We start from the raw sequence: 19,909 nt of genomic DNA, 5'->3' as shown, positions 1-19,909 counted from the left end.
ATTGTATTGAGAATGAGAATGAGAATAGAAAATTCTAGACAATTAATTAATTTTGCACTTGGGAATTTTCTTATTGAAGTAATGGAAGGGTTGGATGATTTGATATATAGATGGACCCAGTACACAGTGATTCTATTCTGGACTGAATCATGATCAGCATGCATGATTCAGCGGGTTCTTTAGGTAAGGATTGAGGGGAATTGAACCCATGTCCACCTAAAGGTGGCGAGCCCTCTTGTACGTAATAATAGATTAAAGATTTAAAGGTGACTTTATCGTTCTTACCATGGGTTGAATGGCCCAAAACTTCTACTAGCTGTATGGCCTATTAGGATCACCCGGAACGGGCTCTGAGAAGCCCAAACCACTTGGAAATCCAGGCTTTCTGGTCGGGATTTGACCCAATTTGGTGTCAGACCCAATCCAACCACCATAACCAGGCCTCTTCCTCCTGTGTGTTTCTCCCACTATAATCTCGCCTGACATTGAGCCTCGCTCCCTTGGAAATATTGCGACTATAGTAGCTGACATCATATATTGATTAGCCGAATTTTAGCAGTAGTGATGGTGTAATTTGTGAATAACAATATTGGAGAAAGCTACCAAACAGGCCAAAAAAAAAATGACATCACATATACTGCCATTTAAGCTATAAAAAAAGCCCGAGTACGCCAAGGTATTTTCTGCATTTTGCCCATATGGACTCTACATTGTGCTACTGCCTTGGCGCACAACGCAAAGACAGCAAAATGTACACTATATATATTATGAATAAAAGATTTTTCATTATGATTTGTATTTACAAATATTTAAAATAATAAAATAAATACCATATGAATCAGAACAAATATATCGCTGTCACCACTAAATAAATATCCCCTCTATTGTATGTATGTACGAAAAAAAATCGTAATCTAGTGACTAATAATCCAACCTATATTTACAAAAACAGCAAGACAAATCCGACGGTCATCAACACGATCAGGCCCCACATAGAATCCACACTATAGGCCCCACTGGTGTCCTGCTGCTCTGTAGACGGCGTCGCCGCTGACCCGTTGTAATTCGGATTGGCGCCATACAATTCTTGAATTCCAGCAATGTCGTCGCTGGCCAGCTCCAACTTTCTCGTCCCGGACGTTATAGTCGGATACATGATCGCTTCCTCGACTGACGAATGCCCTAATCCTAACAAGTGCCCGATCTCATGCACTGCCACCGATTCGAGATCCACAGCTGTCGTCGACGACGATGATGTCAAATCACCGGAAGTCACCCAATTCTCTTCGCCGTCCAAGTGGAACCACCCGCTCGGCGGCGAAAAAGCGTGGGCCAGCGTCCCTAAAACTCCATCGAACGGCTCTCCATCCCCGTGGTCCCCACTATAAAACCCGATCTTGATGTCTGCGCTCGAGTACGAATCCGTTTCTACGAAAGTTAACGTGGTGACCTCCGACCACCGATCGAAAGCGCGTGTGAACACGCTCTTCACATCCGCCGCCAACTGATTCCCAGGCAGAAACGCGTAGGTCAACTCGCTGTCACTAACCGACCAACGCGGCTTGCCAGGAAAGAACGTGTAGTGCGAAACAGTATGAAGGGTTGTATTAGACGGCGTCGTTTTGCCTGAATTCATCGTGGACGTGCCGTTGATTATATCAGCGTTGCCACATCGCGGCTTCGTGACGTGATTCATCGTCTGCTCATCGAGCTTTCCGGTCACATTAAGATTGAAGTTCTGCTGGTAAGTCTTGATAGCCGATTCAAGCAAGTCATCGAAATCGTCAGTGAAATTAGATGGAACATTTGGTATGTAACCGAAGTGGTGAAAGTAGTTCTTGAGCTTGGCTAATCCGTCAATCTTGTCGCCAGGGTTGCTGTCCACGAGATTCTTGAAGGCGTCCCAGGGACCGGTAGTGGCGGGGACGTTCGGGAGCGGCGGAGGTAGTGAGGATATGTTATGGAAGAAGTGAGCTGAGCTTGGCACCGATGAAATTGACAATAGTAGTATAACCACAATTGCGAAGAAGAAACAAAAGGTTCTCATTTTGTGTGCTGTTATTGTACAAAATCAGGAGAATTTCAAGAATCTAGAGAGAAGAAGAAGAAGAAGAGAAGAAGACGAAGAGAAGGTTGAAGCCGGCAAGGTCAGGCAAATATATTGATATGTGTATGTATGTGTGTATATATATATATATATATATGTCAAAAAGTCATATTGTAATGGCGTGTTGAAAATTCCGCTTTGAAATGTTGATTAACCAACCTTACGAAGGAGATTGAGATGGCGTGGAAGATTTGATGCGGACATTGAGACGGCTTTGAATATTTGATGCTTGTGTTTGTTTTTCTGGAAGAAATAGCTGGGAGGTTCAACCATTTTTGTCATTCCAGCAAACGTCGTCGTTTTACGTTGAAGTCGGTAGTACACGTGGAATTTCAGGATCATAAAACAGAAAGAGAACTATTTATGGAAATGTAGTTAGTCAACCTTGAATCGATCATACGGATAATTAGATTATATATATTTCTGGCGCCAACCACTACCTTTGAATTAGTATTGAATTAACCGATGATTTCAATTTCCATGTAATTGTCTTTCCTGTATGCATGGCATTTAGTTTTTTGTATGCTGCACCAGCACATATATGACTTTCTTGGTCATTTCAATAGCATAATCCAAGGTTAGAGCGCATAGAATCTAACCATTTGATCAACTAACAAATACAATCTCTCAAGGTTGTCTTAGAAATCCATGAATTCTCAAGCATCTATTCACAGTGTGACTTGTGAGCTTACGGTGAGGGAGTGCAAAATAGGAATTTTTTTTGTTATTCTGTTAAGAGGCTTTGATGAAGTGTCTGGGGCCTCTCTTGTTCTGTTGATTCTTGTGAAATGGCTTTGGTGTATTGTTGTTTGATCTGGAATGTAAGACATCTATTGACTCCTAATCTCAAATGGTGTAACTGTTGTGAACATCTGATCTATGCCACAAACATTTGGAACTTGAGGTATGCATGTGTTCCTGAACGGCTCAACTTGTAGAAGAGAAATCTGCATGTAGTGTTCCCATTTGAGAAATGATTGCAGCCTCTGAGAGTGCTTGTAACACTTGGTGTGGATGAAGCTGGAACCTGTGGAAGATCCAACTACTCCGATACCAGGAAGAATGAGTAGGTGAGGATGAAGAAATGGACAAGGAACTTTTATTCATATGTACTCAAGTTGAAGTTACAGACAAAATGAATTGGACCAGATAAGCCCAATAAAAGAAGACCTAATCATAATAAGCCCATGAAAGAATGGACCCAATAGCTCAAACACAGACCACCAACTTGAGGCCCAGAAACATAATGAGATCGATCAGGGTAAAACGGATGAAGGAGTCTCTCTAGAACCTTCATCAAACGGATGAAATTGAGAGTAGTAGCAGTATAACCACGAATGCGAAGAAGAAACAAAATGTTCTCATTTCGTGTGTTATTATTGTGTAATCAGAAGAATTTCAATATTCAAGAGCGAAGAAGAAGAAGAAGAAGGTTGAAATTTGCACTTTGAATTGTTGAATAACATATCGTGTCGGTTGAGACGAAAGGAAGAAGATTGAGACGGCGTGGAAGAGTTGACCAAGCCTCCCCTTTTTTATGCTTTAATTTTTGCCTTCGTTTTTCTCAAACAAACAAACAAAGAATTTCACTCCATCAAAGGTGGTCGTATCTTTGAAAACGGGGGGAAGGGGGGGGGGGGGGAGTACGTGGAATTTCAAGATATAACGTAACAGAAAGAAGGCAAGGCATCAAAGTAGTTAAGATCTATTTATGGAAATCTAGATAGTCAACCTTAAATCATACCCTCTTACATTATACTTCTTCTACCAACCATTGACTTTGAATTAACCCATTGGTTGGGCAAGTCTCAACTCCCATCCCTTACTAATTATCTATGGATTTTTTTACGAGGAATTGAAATTCAAAGCATACAATATAATTGAGAGGAGGATATATGGATTTGTGATAGATTTCAATTTCCACGCAGGTTAACTAATTTGGTCTTCCCTTGAATCAACAGCAACATATAAATTGTATCAAATCAAAAAATTTCCCTATGTGATCTCAACATGTCTTGCCTTGGACATTACCAATATTTTCCCTATAGGCCATTCCTGGATTACACATACATATTGCTTAAAAGAAAGGGCCAAGGAAGTATGAAGATGCTGCATCATAGAAAAGTAGGTCTCTAAAGGTCGGTCATGTAGGTCCCACAAATCTCTTTGTGATCTCCACATGTCTACAACTTCTACGTCCTCAACTTCTATTGTGCAAATACCAGTTTAGCTGCTTACACCATTTTGCTCAGTTTATATATATATATATATATATATATATATATATATATATAAACAAAACAAAAGAAAACATGCACCACCCACTCCTCCACGAGGGAACATCTCCAGCACACACCACCACCAACAGTACCCAAAATCAAATATTCTGTTCAGGTAGACAATATCAAACATTATTACCCAAAATCCCTCCCCCTCCCCCTCCCCCCCCAACCACCACCTCCTCAACAATTCCAATATTTCACATCACAATTAGTAAAGTCAGTCTCAAAAACTCGTTAATTCATTATCTATCACATATTAAATAAATAACCCCACCACAAAACAACAAAAAACGGTGTTACGACAAAAACCGTTACAAATAACGGGAAATTGCGAATATTTGCATCGTGAGGCAAAAGTACATATAATAGACGGTCAGGATCTAATCCGAGATGGACATTTTAAGCCGCCCGGTCGGAGATTCTAACAATGATGGAGAACAAGGAGCTGATGGTGACTGTATAGACGGTGAATCCGACGGCGAAAGTGGCGGAGAGCTGGGAGTGGAGAATGACGGCGACGGCGATAATTGTGAAGACGATGATGAGATGGACGGTGGCGATGAACAGAGATCACAAGTCTCTGGAACTTTCCTTTTGTTATTTTTGATCCGTCTCTCTTGGTTCCCTTCCCTGGTCATATAATCTTTCAAGCGTTTCACATCGGACAATTTCACCGGCTTCACGATAAAGTCCTCTGCTCCTTCCTCCAAGCATCTGTCGATTCGAGTCACTACGTTCTCCGACGACATGATTACCACCGGAATCTCTCTTAAGGCAGACGATTCCTGCTCACAAAAGACGTCCAAACCCGGATCAAAATCTGATAAACCCGATTCGCAGTCCTTGGTTTGGATATTTAATTTGATTGATTATGCAGTTTTACCTTGATTTTCTTGAGCAATTCGTATCCTGTCATTCCAGGCATACAGTAGTCCGTGATAATCAGATCCACCTTCAAACTCTGAAATGTAATCAATAATCGATTAACTAATCAATAAAAACAGAGTACCCAATGATTCTTTCGGAGTTCAAAATAAAATTGAGTCACTAACATCAAACCCAACAGAGCAGTTCTCCTCCTGGTCTATACCCAGAAACTGAAGTGCTCTGATTCCACTATCCACTGCAGTCACTGCATATTCAAACAAAAATTCATTTATAAACCTTCCCAAATCGAAGCTCTTAAAAGCCTACGAAGCCCATCAAGACACTAACCTTTACAAGAAGTAATCTTGAGCAACCGTTCAATGACTTTTCGATCGACAAGGCTGTCATCGACTGCCAAAACATGAACCTCTTCAGAATCAGACATGGAAAGCTCGAAAGTACTTATACTCTCCGTCGTCGTCCACGCAGCAGCAACACCATTTATAGCCATAGCTTCTCTTGACAATTGTTCTCTCTTCAAACAGAGGTTTTACTCTGTATCTGATGGCCTGACTTTTATGCACATTGTGAACGTAATGTCGATCTGTCTGTCTGTATCAATTATATCTTCTGTCGTCTCTCTCTCAAAATCAAATCTTTTGTTTCTCTCTCCGTATCTACTTTTATTTACTATTATTTATTTCGAAGGGGAAGAGCTTTTAATAACAAAAAATAGGATCCGGATTCTAATATCCACTTTGGTCCGATCGCCTGCAGATATGATCGTATCGTGAGAAATTGGTCAAATCGTTTTGGGATTTGCGCGAGTGAATGGTCGGGATCGAGGAAAAAGTTGACCGTAGGTCAATGGAGGTAGCCGCCGTCAAATCGTAAAAGAAGTGGTAAAAACCGACACGCGTTGTAAAGGGCGGCATCAAAAACTGGTAAAGTAATCGGTTCCGTACTTGCTATAGCCGGTAACATTTACTACTCTGATTTTGGAAAGAAAAAAAACCTGGCCGATGTCGTGGCGGATTGATGGCAGCGATATCTTTTGTTTTAGAGCAATTGCAAATTGCAATGGAGTCTTTTGTTGCTTAAGATGATGTGAAGTGAGGAGGTGAATAGCGTAATGCATATCTCTACTAAATATTTTTTGTTCAAATAAAAAAAAATGGTATGTTTGACAGCTGTAAATACACCGTAAACAAAACCCCAGCCCGACCGCTTTGTCATTTGTCATGCACATGCTACCTCGTGTACTGTTTTCTTGTCTAGTAAAAGTGTTTTTATTTTTTATTTTTTGGCAAAAAAGAAAAGAAGTTGTGTGATTAAGATGTATTAAATATTTTTAGTCTCTCCTTATGTTTAATTAAATTGGTGCTCCCAAGAATGATCTCCACTGGTTAAAAGTGGATTAATTATACATTTCAATAATGAAAGGTAGAGTTTATTTACCACCCAAAACCTCTTGCTACAGAGTCATCATTCAGACAGTATCATGAAATGTCAAAAATTTATGCTCTCTGGCAAATTTTTACTAGTATTCCGGCATCAAGCCGAAATAACATTTGTTGACTTGCTTTTAGATTGGCTAAAGAAAGTCTTATTATTTGTGTCTGTGTCCTTTTTTATTACTTTTCTAACACAAAGATCTCTCTCCTCTTTTTTCTCTCTCACAACATATACAAAATCACAAAATAGCTTTTATCTTCTTTCGTCTCCAAATCTCTAAAACTTCTAGTTCACCCAAATTTCAAATGCTATTCAATTGTTTCATTATCAGTGTCGATGCGAACCTCTTACCTTCCTCCGCATGGATTTTATTTTAGAAAATTATTTCCGCTCTCAAACTTTAAACCATAACTTGTTTAGCTTAGGAAAGTGAATTCTCAAGTTATCACCTATGTCGATGCAATTTTTTCATCTAAAATATGACCGTCTTGTGATATCTTTACAAGCACTCTTACTCTGCTCTGCAGATATTTTATTTCTGAAAATAATCTCATCTGCCCACTCTCAAACCCATCTAGTATGGTTGGTAATCGATATAGAAAATAATATACATATATGTGTGTGTGTATTAATATGAACGCATGACAAAGATCATGAATGTGGGAGGCAACTACTCAACCATACCCATAATAACAAATTAAGATGATTAGTTTTATTGTCAGGTACAATCACAAAACTTGGAAAATGCTGTGAAAGTGCACCAAATCAGTCATCTTTTTTTTTTCTTTCTTTCTAAAAAATAATAATGTGGGCAGAACAGCAGCGAGGGGGAGACAAGAGAGAGAATTCAGAAGATATGGTAGGGCCCACGGAGATCTTGGGTGGTGGGGCCTACACGCCTTGAGTCTTGCCTTTTTTCTTCTTTTTTTTTCCATGGTTTGGACTTTTGCTCCAGTTTTCTTTACTTTCAGACACTGGACAACGGAAATCTTGCGACATCGCTCGATTCGTCTTTTCAATCAAACCAAAAAAAAAAAAAAAAAAAAGGATATAGAATTTTTCCTCTTATCGTTCTCGTGGTCATACGCGGAGGGTTCTATTAAAAATCTGGAGTTCAATTTATTCTCTGGCTAATCTCACTTGTGAAGTGACGTTTTCTGTCACAGTCACCTCAACAGCCTCCGTTATCCCCAGTTGACTGGTATGTTGTTTAAGGGTGTAAAGGTACAGTGATTCTGAATTACCCAAAAGGTGAAACTGTAAAAAGTGAGTCAGTGTGGTTTTTTGCTTGCTTTATGTATTTCCATTGATGATGGATGGGGTGGTCTTGTTTTACTCATTAGGTTTGAATGGTATATAGTGCATAAAGCCAATGATATTGGAGCTCAAGAGAATCGATTATGCCCTAAATTAAGGCGACATTGCGACTCTATTCTATTATCTATAAGTTGTAGCAAAAAGATTGTGCTCCAATTGGGTCTTCTGCCAAGTGTCTTGGTAAATTTTCCAACACGAAATCATACTCAAATTGCATCTTTGGAATACCAATATCAACCAGGGGTATAATAGTCCCTGCATTGCACTCAAAACAAACTTGAATAACCTCTCAAACGCTAGTTCGACCAACTGATATGTCACCAAGACTAAGTAAATTTTAGCAAATAATATTACATGTGTGGAGGAGTAAAATCATGAGACATAAGAAAATAATATTACAAGCTCAATTCATTTATTAAAAATAGCTCAATTTAATGAAAATAGAAGAAGAAAAAAATCATAAACTTTCCCTTTCTCTTGGGTTGTCATTCAGGTATGTTCATAACCTTAATTAATTGTTGATTCTTCAATTTGTTTGGTCAATTGGATTATGATTAGTATTAAGTTATTAACGTAGGAAATTGATTTCTGTTAAAGTTTGAATTGGAAAAAGAAAAAACTAGTTCGTATAAATTATAAATACTAGTTGACTTTGCAGTCATTGAATAGGGAATAAACAAAAAAAAAACCAACAAAGGCATGAGCTTATCAGTTATCACAAAGAGAGTTTAGTAAATATAATTTAGTACCAATTATCATTAAGTCAGCGGCAGAATCTCAATTAATTAAGAATCATATCAAAAATTCACAACGACATGACCAAAATTATTTATCAAAAGAGTGTGTGGGGTCAGTCATTGGTTGTGGATGGCTCACACACAAGAGATACGACAACGTATTGAAGGTCCAAAGAGAGAATCATTGAAGGATGTGGGTCATATTGTCAAATGTGAATGGCTGTATGAATGATACTCTTGTATTGTATGGAAGATTTGGTTTGTTGCCCACTTTTTCAAAAATTCGAGTGGGATTTGGGGCATCTTTTTCTTCTCTCTTTTTCAATTCCAATACGTACTAATCAATATCTTTGGACCTACCCACCTAGCTTTCTATCTTCTTCACTTTACCCAACATATCATCAAAACATATACATATATATCTAACGACAAACCCACCTTTAAATAATTAGTTAGGACTTTTCATGGGTTAAGTGATTTGGGGTAAGACTAAGTTGTTGAGCCTATGAAGAATAAATTTTTGAGGATAATATGATATATTCACGGAAATTGGAACCTCAAAGCGGACAATATAATTAATTGTTTAAGATATTGATTTCTTACATTGTATCGTAGGAATTTGGTCTAGTTGGACATGACCTATAATCCACTTGTTGGATTTGACATAACACGACATACAATTGTGGGAGAATGTTAAAGACTCACATCGGAATATGTGATGATTGTTCATTCTTTATGAGGACAAACCCACCTTTAAACAATTAGTTAGGCATTTTCATAAGTTTAGTAACTTGGGGTATGGCTCAATTGATGGACTCATGAGGAACAAACTCGTGAGAGTAATCCAATATATCCACATGAATTGAAATCCCAAAACGAACAATATTATTAATTGTGTTGGGGTGTGGATTTCTGACATGTATGTGTTAGAGACAAAGCTCCGATACCATAACAAGAATTGAAACCTCTTATGGTGATTTACTTTGCTTGATTAAATTGATCTTTACTAGATAGATTGTGCTACTCTATCTGTCGTGTGTAGTGTCCAATATTTACAGAGACTTCAAGTGATTTGTTACAATAGACTTAGCTAAGCCTTTTGAATCATCATAGCAGATAGAATATCTGAAAGAGTTATAATCAGCTTGTTGGGTGTGGTTGTAAACAGATCGGAAGAGTTATATGTTAGCAAGACTTTTGAAACGGCCTTGTTTTGTGGAGCAAATGCTGCTGACATGTCCTGATCTGAAGGATATTCATTCTCTAACAATATGCCATATTTTCAAACACTAGCACCATAGGTTGGTTTTTTACTTTTTAGAGATTGGTAGGATATGTGCAAATAATATTATATGAGGACTCAATATTAGGAATCAAATCATCGATCCGTCAAAAGAAAGTATGTGGGTACCATAATACGCAAGTGTCACAAAGCTGCTCCAGAATATCTGCAATCAAACAAAGTCGAACGAGACCTTCAACAAGATTGAAAAATTCACATTTAGAGTAGACGGTGAAGCTTGACACAGTGAGGTATCGGTCGAAGAAACTCCAACGATCAAGTAAGTTGACGTGGTAGGATTTATAGTGAATAAGAGGCGAAGCCTCTTGACTTAAGGGGATCAACTCAAATTTTTTAAATAAACCTAAGTATATACCAAATTATTGAAAATACCCTCATGAATTTTCAATTTAGACCCCATGTTATAAAAAAAAAATCATACTCTTGGTTGGAACAAGAAGACATGTGAATTATTACTTATCATATTTTATAATTTTTAATGTTATTTTTCATACTTTCGAATGTATAATTAATAAATAACAAAAAAATTGGGGGTAAGGACCCCTGCTTAGCTTTGACCACCCAAACATAAAATTCATTGTCCACTCCTGGCGACCACCATCATATTATGTCTTAGTTTCGCGCCTGATGGTGAGAGAAGTGAAGAATTTAGGGAGAAATGGAGAGTAGAATATCTCCAAAAAATTGGATCCTCTTTATGACGGAGATCCTCATATATTTAGAGGAGCTGACAAGCATTGGGCCTTGATCAGCCCATGAGCCTATAAAAGAGCTTCTAGGAAACATGGACTTTGGCCCATTAATTGTCGAGTAAACAGCCCAAGTCGTGGGTTTGTTGGGCTCAACCAAGGCTCTCGTGGGCCTTTGTTGAGATGATAGCCTATACCGTAGACCTGTTGGATTTGACCGAGATTCTCGTGGGCCTTTGTTGAGATAATACAGCTTGAGAGTGGATTTTGGCCCATACAAGCAACAAAATAAAACTCAACCAAATTAGAAATCAAAGTTAAGAAAATCAAAGTCAAAGCTAAGGTGCATACCAATGTTAAAGAGGCCTCAAAAGGAAGCTACGATGACCAAACTAGGTGCCAATCCTACAAATCCATAGAAACCCAGAAGGAAGGAAATTAACTATCAAAATAAGGTTCAAGGAAGAAAGAAACCATGAATGACATTCATATTCTCCATTTTGGACATGATGAGATAAATTCATACACTAATGCGGACTAATTTTGCCTAATTATACTGCATAAAAACACTTATTTGTCGTTAGTTATAGTCTAAACTAAATTATCAATTAACAAATTATGTAAATAATTAATACAATACTAGTTGAAGTGACAATGATGATCTGTTTGCACAATCCAATTAATTAATTTAGGAACATAAAAAAGAAATTATCGCTAACTGATTTGATTAATTGTTGATATGATAGTGGGTTGTTAGCTGAGATGATGAATTTGACTGCCATAAATTTAGCACAAACTTCAAGTTGCATCAATATTTTTATTATCGTAATTTGTGAGACAAAATGGAAAAACAAAATTTTGATGCGATAAGTCCGATCAGGAAAATAACTAAATATTTGTGGTGCTGGCTGCTGAGTTTGCCCTAACCAAAATCTCTTGAAAATTCGTATATTAGTTGCCCTATATAAACGCCGTTTACACATCCTCGCTTCCCCTCAAGCATATTCTCAGAACCAACACCCTACGCTCCATACGCAGACGCATAGCTCCGTTCTCATCGTCGAGAGGTAGAATTCCAGTCTTTATCGCTTCTTTCATTTCATTTTAATCTGTGATCCTCAGTTCGTCTTTTGATTTATATTTCTTGAATTCGTAGTTGTTTATGCCGTTGTTGTGTTACGTTTGCGTTTGATGAAGTGTTGTTTTTGTTCAATCGTAGCTCCACTTTTAACTTTCTTGATGTGTAGATCTGTAAACTTCCACATCTATCTGAGATTTGTTGTTACCGTGGATGAAATTATTTTTGTTGTCGATGGGTTTGATTTGATTAAGGTCTGAATCTGAATCAGTTAAGGGAATCCTATAATCCGATGGCCATGGTTTTGGAGGACTTATCGGTGATTCTTCTCAATAAAACTATGACCTGCAGTTGAGGAAGTTGTAACTAGTTAAAACTATGACCTGCGGTTTGTTCTGCTTAAGCATCAGCAGAGCTGTTGATGCGTAAATAAGTATGTCCGCATTTATACTGACTATAGATTAATAGGAGAACCATAGTTATCACATTTTTAGGAGTCATTGCATTGATTTTGTGAGTTTTTCTTATTTACTCTTTAAACGGCTGTAAAGTCTAGCCAGTGTCTGTAAACATCTTAATATTGTTGGCTATTGTGATATTTGTTTTGTTGAAGAGGGAAATCAGGGACCAAGATATTAAAATAGTTTTGATATTTAACCATCTTCTCGTTGTATTGTTGTTGAATGATGAGGACTTTTTTTGTCTACTGGGAGTAGTCAGTAGAGGTGAGAATGTCCATTTTTGTGGTGATCATATAACCATTATGAGATTATATATCTTTGGAACCTAGAGATTACATGTTAAATTCTTGGAAATAACCTCTCCATATATTATGTGGGAGAAAGGTGTGCGTACATCTTGTCCATCCCTACCCCATCCAATTGCAGGAGCCTTGTGATCGGGTGTTTTTTTTTACCTCTGTTAATTATTGGCCTATGTTGTACCCTGTAAAAATAGTCTTCTGGATTAGCATATCTTTTGGTTCATCTTCTTTTTGTACTTGTTAACAAAATGGATATCGAATCTTTAAAATTTTAGTCTCGATGTAAAATGTTGTGTTCGCGTGTGATGTAATTATACAATATACACTTATATTGATGGCTTTATTAGTTGCAATTTTGGATTTGAGATATGTTACTGTTATAGTATTTTGTCATTTGGTCATCTCTGTCATGATGGGTTATATATTTGGGTCCAAGTCATCTTCATGTTTTTTTCAAGTCATTTTCTCATGCTCCAAACTGTAGTTTGGATAGGGAAAAATTCCGTGCTACCGTACAACAGTATAGGATTAAGGAGCCTTTCAAAATTAACTCGTGAAACGCGACATATTAGTGTCTTATATTTTTGGTGATATTCTTAGTTTGTCCAAAGTTGGAAATAACCCTTCTATATTCTTTCTTGAAATTTGTGGTTTTGTGTGTAATTTTCTTTTGATGATGTATGAACTGTGTAGTAGATCATTATATATTGCAATTTAGAGGTGAAACACAACAAATAAAAGTATCTCTTGTATTTTTGGTTACATTTAAGGTAATTGTCATTTGAGGCTGCTAGCAATGTTATGAATTATGATAAATCGTTACCTATTATTTAATTTTATAGGTTAAGTATGACTAACAACGGTTTCCATTATAATTGTGAAATTATTTTTGTCTTGCTAAAGTTGAAAGCAACTCTTTTATCTTCTTTCAGGAAGTTGGCAGTTTAGTCTGCTCTGTCGCAAATAGCTAAAGTGGGGAGCATCAAGTTCGAAACTTCTTTTATGTCTGAACGGGCATCCCTCTTTTTGTTATCAATTGGATTACTTGGGGAGTATTGTCCTACGTCTAGAAAAAAGAACATACATTCCTCAGATAACATTGTACTTAAGGTGCAACATCCACGGTTTTGGATCTTTTATGCAGCCTGTTCCTTTTGAAAGGACTTGTTCAGTAGAGGAGGATTTCTTGTTGCAAGAGGCAATAACACTGCTGATTTGTGCTTCTTCTGATCAATTTCTCTAGAAGCATACAGAAATCGAGATGGCTCTGCAGAATATTGGTGCCTCCAACCGTGATGATGCCTTCTACAGGTATAAGATGCCGAGAATGATTACCAAGATTGAAGGTAGAGGAAATGGGATCAAGACTAATATTGTTAACAATGTCGAGATCGCAAAGGCCTTGGCTAGACCTGCTTCATACACTACAAAATATTTTGGTTGTGAGCTTGGTGCCCAATCAAAATTTGATGAGAAAACTGGAACTTCACTGGTAAATGGTGCTCATGAGACGGCTAAGCTTGCAGGGCTTCTTGAAAACTTCATCAAAAAATATGTTCAGTGCTATGGTTGTGGGAACCCTGAAACTGAGATTGTCATCACAAAGACACAGATGATAACCCTAAAATGTGCTGCTTGTGGTTTTCTTTCAGATGTTGACATGAGGGACAAGCTCACAACATTTATACTGAAGAATCCACCTGAGCAGAAGAAATTGAAGGACAAAAAAGCATTGAGGAAAGCTGAGAAGGAACGGCTGAAGGAAGGTGAGGTTGCTGATGAGGAGCAAAATAAGCTCAAAAAGGAAGCTAAGAAGAAAGGTTCATCTGCTAGTTCAAAGGATGTTGCTAAAAGTGGATCAACCAAGAAGAAAAGTAGTGGATTTGACGAGAATCACTCCCCTACTCACAGCCAGGCTGGTGAGAGTGACCAAGTGGGTTCTGACAATGGCGACGAGGATGATGTCCAATGGCAAACAGACACTTCATTAGAAGCTGCTAGGCAGCGCATACAGGAGCAGTTGAGTGCTGTTACTGCAGATATGGTTATGCTATCAACCAGTGAAGAGAAGCATAAGTCAGTGAATAAATCTCCAGAACATGACAATAAGGGGCATGAGAATGGTGTCAAGCGTGCTAATACCTTTGAAACGCTTGTTGACGAGATTAAGGAATTTCTTAAAACAAGTTCCTCAGTGAAACAACTGAAATCCTTTTTGGTTTCTCTCTCTGGCACTCAGCAAGAAGTCACCGATGCCTTATTTATGGCGCTTTTCGGGGATGTTAAGAAAGGATTTGCCAAAGAGGTTGGGAAAAAGAAAACCTACCTGGCAGCAGGAACTCAAGATGGGTCGCATATGATTCTGTTGCATGCTTTTGAGTCATTCTACACCAAGGCGAACCCTGAGGCAGCGAAGGAGGTTGGTCTGGCTCTGAAAGTACTGTACGACAGCGATTTGTTGGAAGAGGAGTTTATACTGGAGTGGTACAAGAAAGGCCTTGCAGGTAGCAACAAAAACTCCCCCATATGGAAGAATATTGTACCCTTCATCGAATGGCTCCAGAATGCTGAGTCTGAATCAGAGGAGTGATTCTGGGAGCATGCATTTATGGTCTTTTGTCTGCTTTGGATCTTGTTCTGCTTTGTTGTTTGAATGAATAAGGCTTGGTGCTATGTGTTGAGTTGCTGTTCTATTTCTGGTTATAAACTCTCTCTATTACTGCCAACTAGTCATTATGTTGTTGTGCCTAAGAGTATCGTTTCTAGACATTAATATTCTACATTTTCTTATCCTAAATGGGTTCTTAGTTTTAAAGGGTGGAAAAAAACCTTGGGTTTTAAGAATTGTCCACTAGAATTTGCTTTGAAGCCAAACACAATGGTGTGACAATGAAGCTACATTGATGACAATCCCCCCCTTCCTTTTCTTTTTTTTCCCTAGCCTTTGGCAATGACAACCCCTTTTAACTTAACTTGTGTTTTCATCCTGTAATGCTCTTAAGCTACTCAATCATCCTCCGCACATAATCCAATGTGTCCTATATATATCTATATATATAACTGTTGTGTTGCACAATGAAATACACATCACAACACACACCAATAACTCCTAGCCAAGGCCACTATGAAAACCAATCCTGGGGTTCTCCATATAGTATTAATCATCACTCTAGCTATCCTAATGGGCCTAGCTAAACCCGACCCGGACCCACTTCAGGATTACTGTGTGGCCAACACAAAAGTCCCTCAATCCATATACCTTAATGGCGCTCCTTGCATAAACCCAACTCAGGTCATTGCTTCCCATTTCACCACATCAGTCCTGGCCAAGCCCGGTAACACAAAAGCCAACATTTTTGGCTTCAATGTCACTCTCACTAACATTGTCAATTTGCCAGGACTCAACACAATGGGCCTGACCATGGCTCGAGTCGACATCGAGGCAAATGGGCTTGTGCCGCCCCACTCTCATCCGCGGGCCTCTGAAGTTACCATCTGCCTGCAGGGTACCATTCTAGTGGGCTTTGTTGATACGTCTAATCGTCTCTTCACGCAACAGTTACGAACCGGTGACTCGTTTGTGTTTCCAAAAGCTCTTATTCATTTTCTCTATAATATCGACTCAAAGGCTCCAGCATTGGCTGTGTCTGCGCTTAGTAGCCAAAACCCAGGTGCACAATTGGCCTCTGTTGCTACATTTGCATCCAAGCCATCGATCCCAGATCAAGTTTTGAGGAAAGCATTTCAGATTAACAGCCAAGATGTTGCCAGGATTCGTACAAATCTTGGTGGTTGATTCTGTGAGACTAAATAATGGTGTATTATTTGTCAACTTGAAATGGTGCATGGTGGTTAAAATTTCACAATAAATAGACTTCCCAACCCCCTTTTTTTTTATTTATTTATTGTATACAATGAAACAGAAAAATTTATTGGCAAGAGTTGAATTAGCTGCAAAGACTGCATCTCAAAGTCAAAGCAGATGGAGACCTAAAATGTTGATATGATTTTCTTATTTGTTCGTTGATTTCCATGCCTCAAGAATCAAAAGTTGGATTAAACTTGGCTTGGGTACATTTTTTTGAGTAACCGAGATCTGATACCATACAACTATACAAGTTTGCCTTGGACATCTAATATGGTTATAAACTTGGGTTGTCATGCTGCAAGCACATAAGTTTTCCATTGAAAGATAGGATAACTTGAGTCAAAATTCAAAGAGTGACGATAAATATATTACTCTCAGTGATAATCGAACTCAAGACCTTCCAAGAGATTCACTAATAGTCTATCCCTCGAGTATATGAGGTCGTATATCTCCATCTATTGAAATAAACCACAACCATATTGGCACCTGTAATCAATTACTTCCAGATCCAGATCCAGATCCCTAGAACTGTCTCAACTTTTCAATAGCTTAATAGTTAATAGGCATGTGACCATGTGTTCTATCCCCACAAAGCATATGCGAAGAAAATAATTTATTTATATATACAAGTCAATGTCACGTTACTAAGCCACCATTGTCCACAACCAACAGGAAATTCATGAATGTTCTAAGCAAATTTTAACGACCAAATGATTAGGTGTTCACCCTCTATTACACAGTTGCTTGATGGCTTCACATTTGGGCACGACAGGTGTATGAATAAATTACGCAGTCAAGGTTGTACCAAAATATTAATTCTCCTTCCCCTCCTATTGCCTATTGGAATCAATCAAACAATCTAGGAAGTTCCACAAAGAATAAAGAACAAGGCTTTTCTGTAACACCATTGGTAAAGAACTCTTGTACACAATGTTTTCACAACGGACGGCGATCCATGATAAACAGAATGTGCAGAACTTACTGATATAATATATGGAGAGATTATTTTAAGAATTGTACATGTGACATCTATCTATGTTACACCCTTAAACTATAACATTAAGTCACATGTTCACCTGTAAATTAAACAACCAACTCAGGTGCACAAGCTCCCACATTAAGTCCATTTTAAGTTGTTGAAAATTCAACGAAAAGAAAACGTCAGGCTATCAAGCCCAATAGCCAGCAGTCACACTCACATTTTACATTTTTGCGTTGCTTCTCACTTCTGCTAAACTTTTCATTGTCTTGGCTTTGAATCATAATCAATCCGTGACCAAACAACCCAATCATACCCTGATGAATAGGCCAATCTTTTGAAAACAGCAAAATAAGGCATTGAAGTGTACAGAAAACGTAAATGAGAGAGAGGAGACAACAAAATTGAATAAAGAAGAACTACGATGTTATTCTTACCCTTCCTCCATAAATCCAGTTTTACATACAAAGAAATCAACCCACCAAAATTGTTCCAAGAACTGGAACACACCCCCTGATGTTTAGAGGAATTGAAGCCTCGTACGTAAAAAAGAGAGAGCACATGAAAACCATAAAGAATGATAAGAGGGAATTGCATAATGAAATGAAAGTAAGTACCCTTGCCCAGTAATCGCCCAATGTCAGCCCAATCCCATCAAATACCATACTGTATGTACACAGCTATATCAAAGAATCTGTCAGAAAAATGTCTAAAGAAGAAATGAACAGAATCATCACCATCACAAATAACTCAGAACTCCCAATTATTGTAGCAGCAGCAGAAAATCCCAGTGATTGGCAAACCTTTTCAGTCTGTACCTTTCAGTCCGTCCTCATAAGGCTTGTAAAGATCATATGGCTTCCAATGTTTATCAAGGGAACATGGATTATCTGAATCAAGCCTGACCCATGGCTTCCCTTTTCCACTCCAATGCAACAAGCTAGCTGGACCCGGATGCAGTGACCGACAACTTCCCCTCACATTATCCCCACCAAGTCCATGCTGGTTCCAACGGTGATCAATAGCCTCCACAGTACCAGCAAACACAAGCAAAAATGGTGGCAAAGACCCTAATTCGTAAATTCTCTTCTGCTTCTGTATCTCCATCCAGTGCTCTATTCTCTTCACGTAATTGCCCTTTCTCCATTTCACCAAATCCATAACCATAACCCCAGTGTTGAAGTAACAAGTCTTCCTTGAGTTGAAGACCTGTGACAGACTCGGGTCAGTCCAGAAGCTCTCAGTGAAGTACTTGGTGAAATTGGCGTGGCAGTATTCGGGTGCACCAATGACACTTTTCCCAGTTAGATTTATGTTCCAGAGATTTCGTATGTCATCCAAAACCACCAGGTCCGAGTCGAGGTATATGACTCGCTCGATTTGGGAATCAAGAATGTCACCTAGATAGTTTCTTGCATAATTCAACGGATTCTCTAGTGCTTGACGAACCGAAGCAGAGATTAGATTGATTACCTTGTCTTCTTTGAATTTGTAGACCTTTAAATTCAATGAAGGAAAGGTGGATTCCACGAGTAGACGCAGAGGTCCACGATTGCGGTCGGACTCCGCCGTGATGAAGTGGAAGAACACATTTTCCGGGCAGGAAGCGCGTTTCAAAATGGAATGAACAGCCGCAATAGATCCACGTAGATACTCGTAGTCAAGAGTCATTGCTATGTGTACCAGAGAGGGATCACCGGATGAAGAAGATCGATAACCGGCCGAAAGAGGGCAACCAATCCCGTTCTGGTAGCCCGGCGCTTCAGCGAATCGAAATCGTTTTCCGGACCATAATGACACCGAATCGCCGATTTCCTTTGTCGGCAAGGACCGAATCCCTAGGCAGAAAGGGGGAAACAGAAGCGAAACAAAGACAAACAAGACGGCAGCGCCGAACCGGAAACCTAGCATTTCCGGTACGATTGTGATGGGAAAGACGGACTTTCTTGAACAACAATAATGGGCACAGAGAACTGATTCGCTTCGAAAAATCGAAGAATTAGAAAGGGAATCGAAAGAGACGGTTGTACAACTTCGGAAGAGTCAAAAACCTAATCAAACTGAAACAATCAACAGGGATTTACTGGTGCGTGAAAGGGTTTTTGAATTTTGGGTATGCAGATTCATATAATTATGGCAGCAACTGCTGGTGCTGCCGTAGGAAGCAATGCATAGCGAAATCCTTGTGTAAAATTCTCTCTTCTATCTGCCATTAGTTTTATTTTTGAGGAGGAGGAGGAGGAGTAGGTTTCGGTACGCGCGGTTTGATCGCGTGTGGATTTGATTTAGCACGGGGATACGTATTTTGGTGAGCGTGAAAGGGTTTTTGAATTTTGTGAGGCGCGGATTAAATAATTATTTATCTCTAACTAATAAATTCGAGAGGGAAGTTTTTTTTATTTTTTATGATTCAACAAAATATTGTTATGTTTTTCTTGTGCTTAAAATTAATTGAAAAAATAAA

At 38.6% G+C, this 19,909-nt stretch overlaps 5 protein-coding genes across 5 annotated transcripts; 2 read left to right on the top strand and 3 right to left on the bottom strand.

Annotated features, from left to right (window-relative positions):
• Positions 1-763: 763 nt before the first annotated feature.
• Positions 764-2,177, bottom strand: LOC120007661 (metalloendoproteinase 2-MMP-like). Its single transcript, XM_038858044.1, has one exon. The coding sequence runs from the start codon at positions 2,045-2,047 to the stop codon at positions 941-943; it is 1,107 nt and encodes a 368-aa protein (XP_038713972.1). The 5' UTR covers positions 2,048-2,177; the 3' UTR covers positions 764-940.
• Positions 2,178-4,597: 2,420 nt separating this feature from the next.
• On the bottom strand, positions 4,598-5,915 carry LOC120007662 (two-component response regulator ARR5). Its single transcript, XM_038858045.1, has 4 exons — positions 5,605-5,915; positions 5,442-5,521; positions 5,273-5,350; positions 4,598-5,174 (listed from the first exon to the last, which is right to left on the bottom strand). Exons 1-4 carry the CDS (start codon positions 5,765-5,767, stop codon positions 4,770-4,772), a joined length of 726 nt encoding a protein of 241 aa, XP_038713973.1. The 5' UTR covers positions 5,768-5,915; the 3' UTR covers positions 4,598-4,769.
• Positions 5,916-11,670: 5,755 nt separating this feature from the next.
• Positions 11,671-15,388, top strand: LOC120007062 (eukaryotic translation initiation factor 5-like). Its single transcript, XM_038857227.1, has 2 exons — positions 11,671-11,824; positions 13,531-15,388. The coding sequence occupies exon 2, from the start codon at positions 13,860-13,862 to the stop codon at positions 15,186-15,188; it is 1,329 nt and encodes a 442-aa protein (XP_038713155.1). The 5' UTR covers positions 11,671-11,824; positions 13,531-13,859; the 3' UTR covers positions 15,189-15,388.
• A 301-nt stretch (positions 15,389-15,689) lies between these two features.
• On the top strand, positions 15,690-16,499 carry LOC120007065 (germin-like protein subfamily 1 member 1). The gene has a single exon (XM_038857229.1). The coding sequence runs from the start codon at positions 15,723-15,725 to the stop codon at positions 16,392-16,394; it is 672 nt and encodes a 223-aa protein (XP_038713157.1). The 5' UTR covers positions 15,690-15,722; the 3' UTR covers positions 16,395-16,499.
• A 1,369-nt stretch (positions 16,500-17,868) lies between these two features.
• LOC120007064 (probable galacturonosyltransferase-like 9) lies at positions 17,869-19,738 on the bottom strand. The gene has a single exon (XM_038857228.1). The coding sequence runs from the start codon at positions 19,354-19,356 to the stop codon at positions 18,253-18,255; it is 1,104 nt and encodes a 367-aa protein (XP_038713156.1). The 5' UTR covers positions 19,357-19,738; the 3' UTR covers positions 17,869-18,252.
• Positions 19,739-19,909: the final 171 nt, after the last annotated feature.

The sequence above is a fragment of the Tripterygium wilfordii genome, chromosome 10 (assembly GCF_013401445.1).
Source record: "Tripterygium wilfordii isolate XIE 37 chromosome 10, ASM1340144v1, whole genome shotgun sequence".
Lineage (NCBI taxonomy): Eukaryota > Viridiplantae > Streptophyta > Magnoliopsida > Celastrales > Celastraceae > Tripterygium > Tripterygium wilfordii.
The sequence above is the reverse complement of the archived record's forward strand: the minus strand, read 5'-3'. Positions and strand labels throughout refer to the sequence as shown.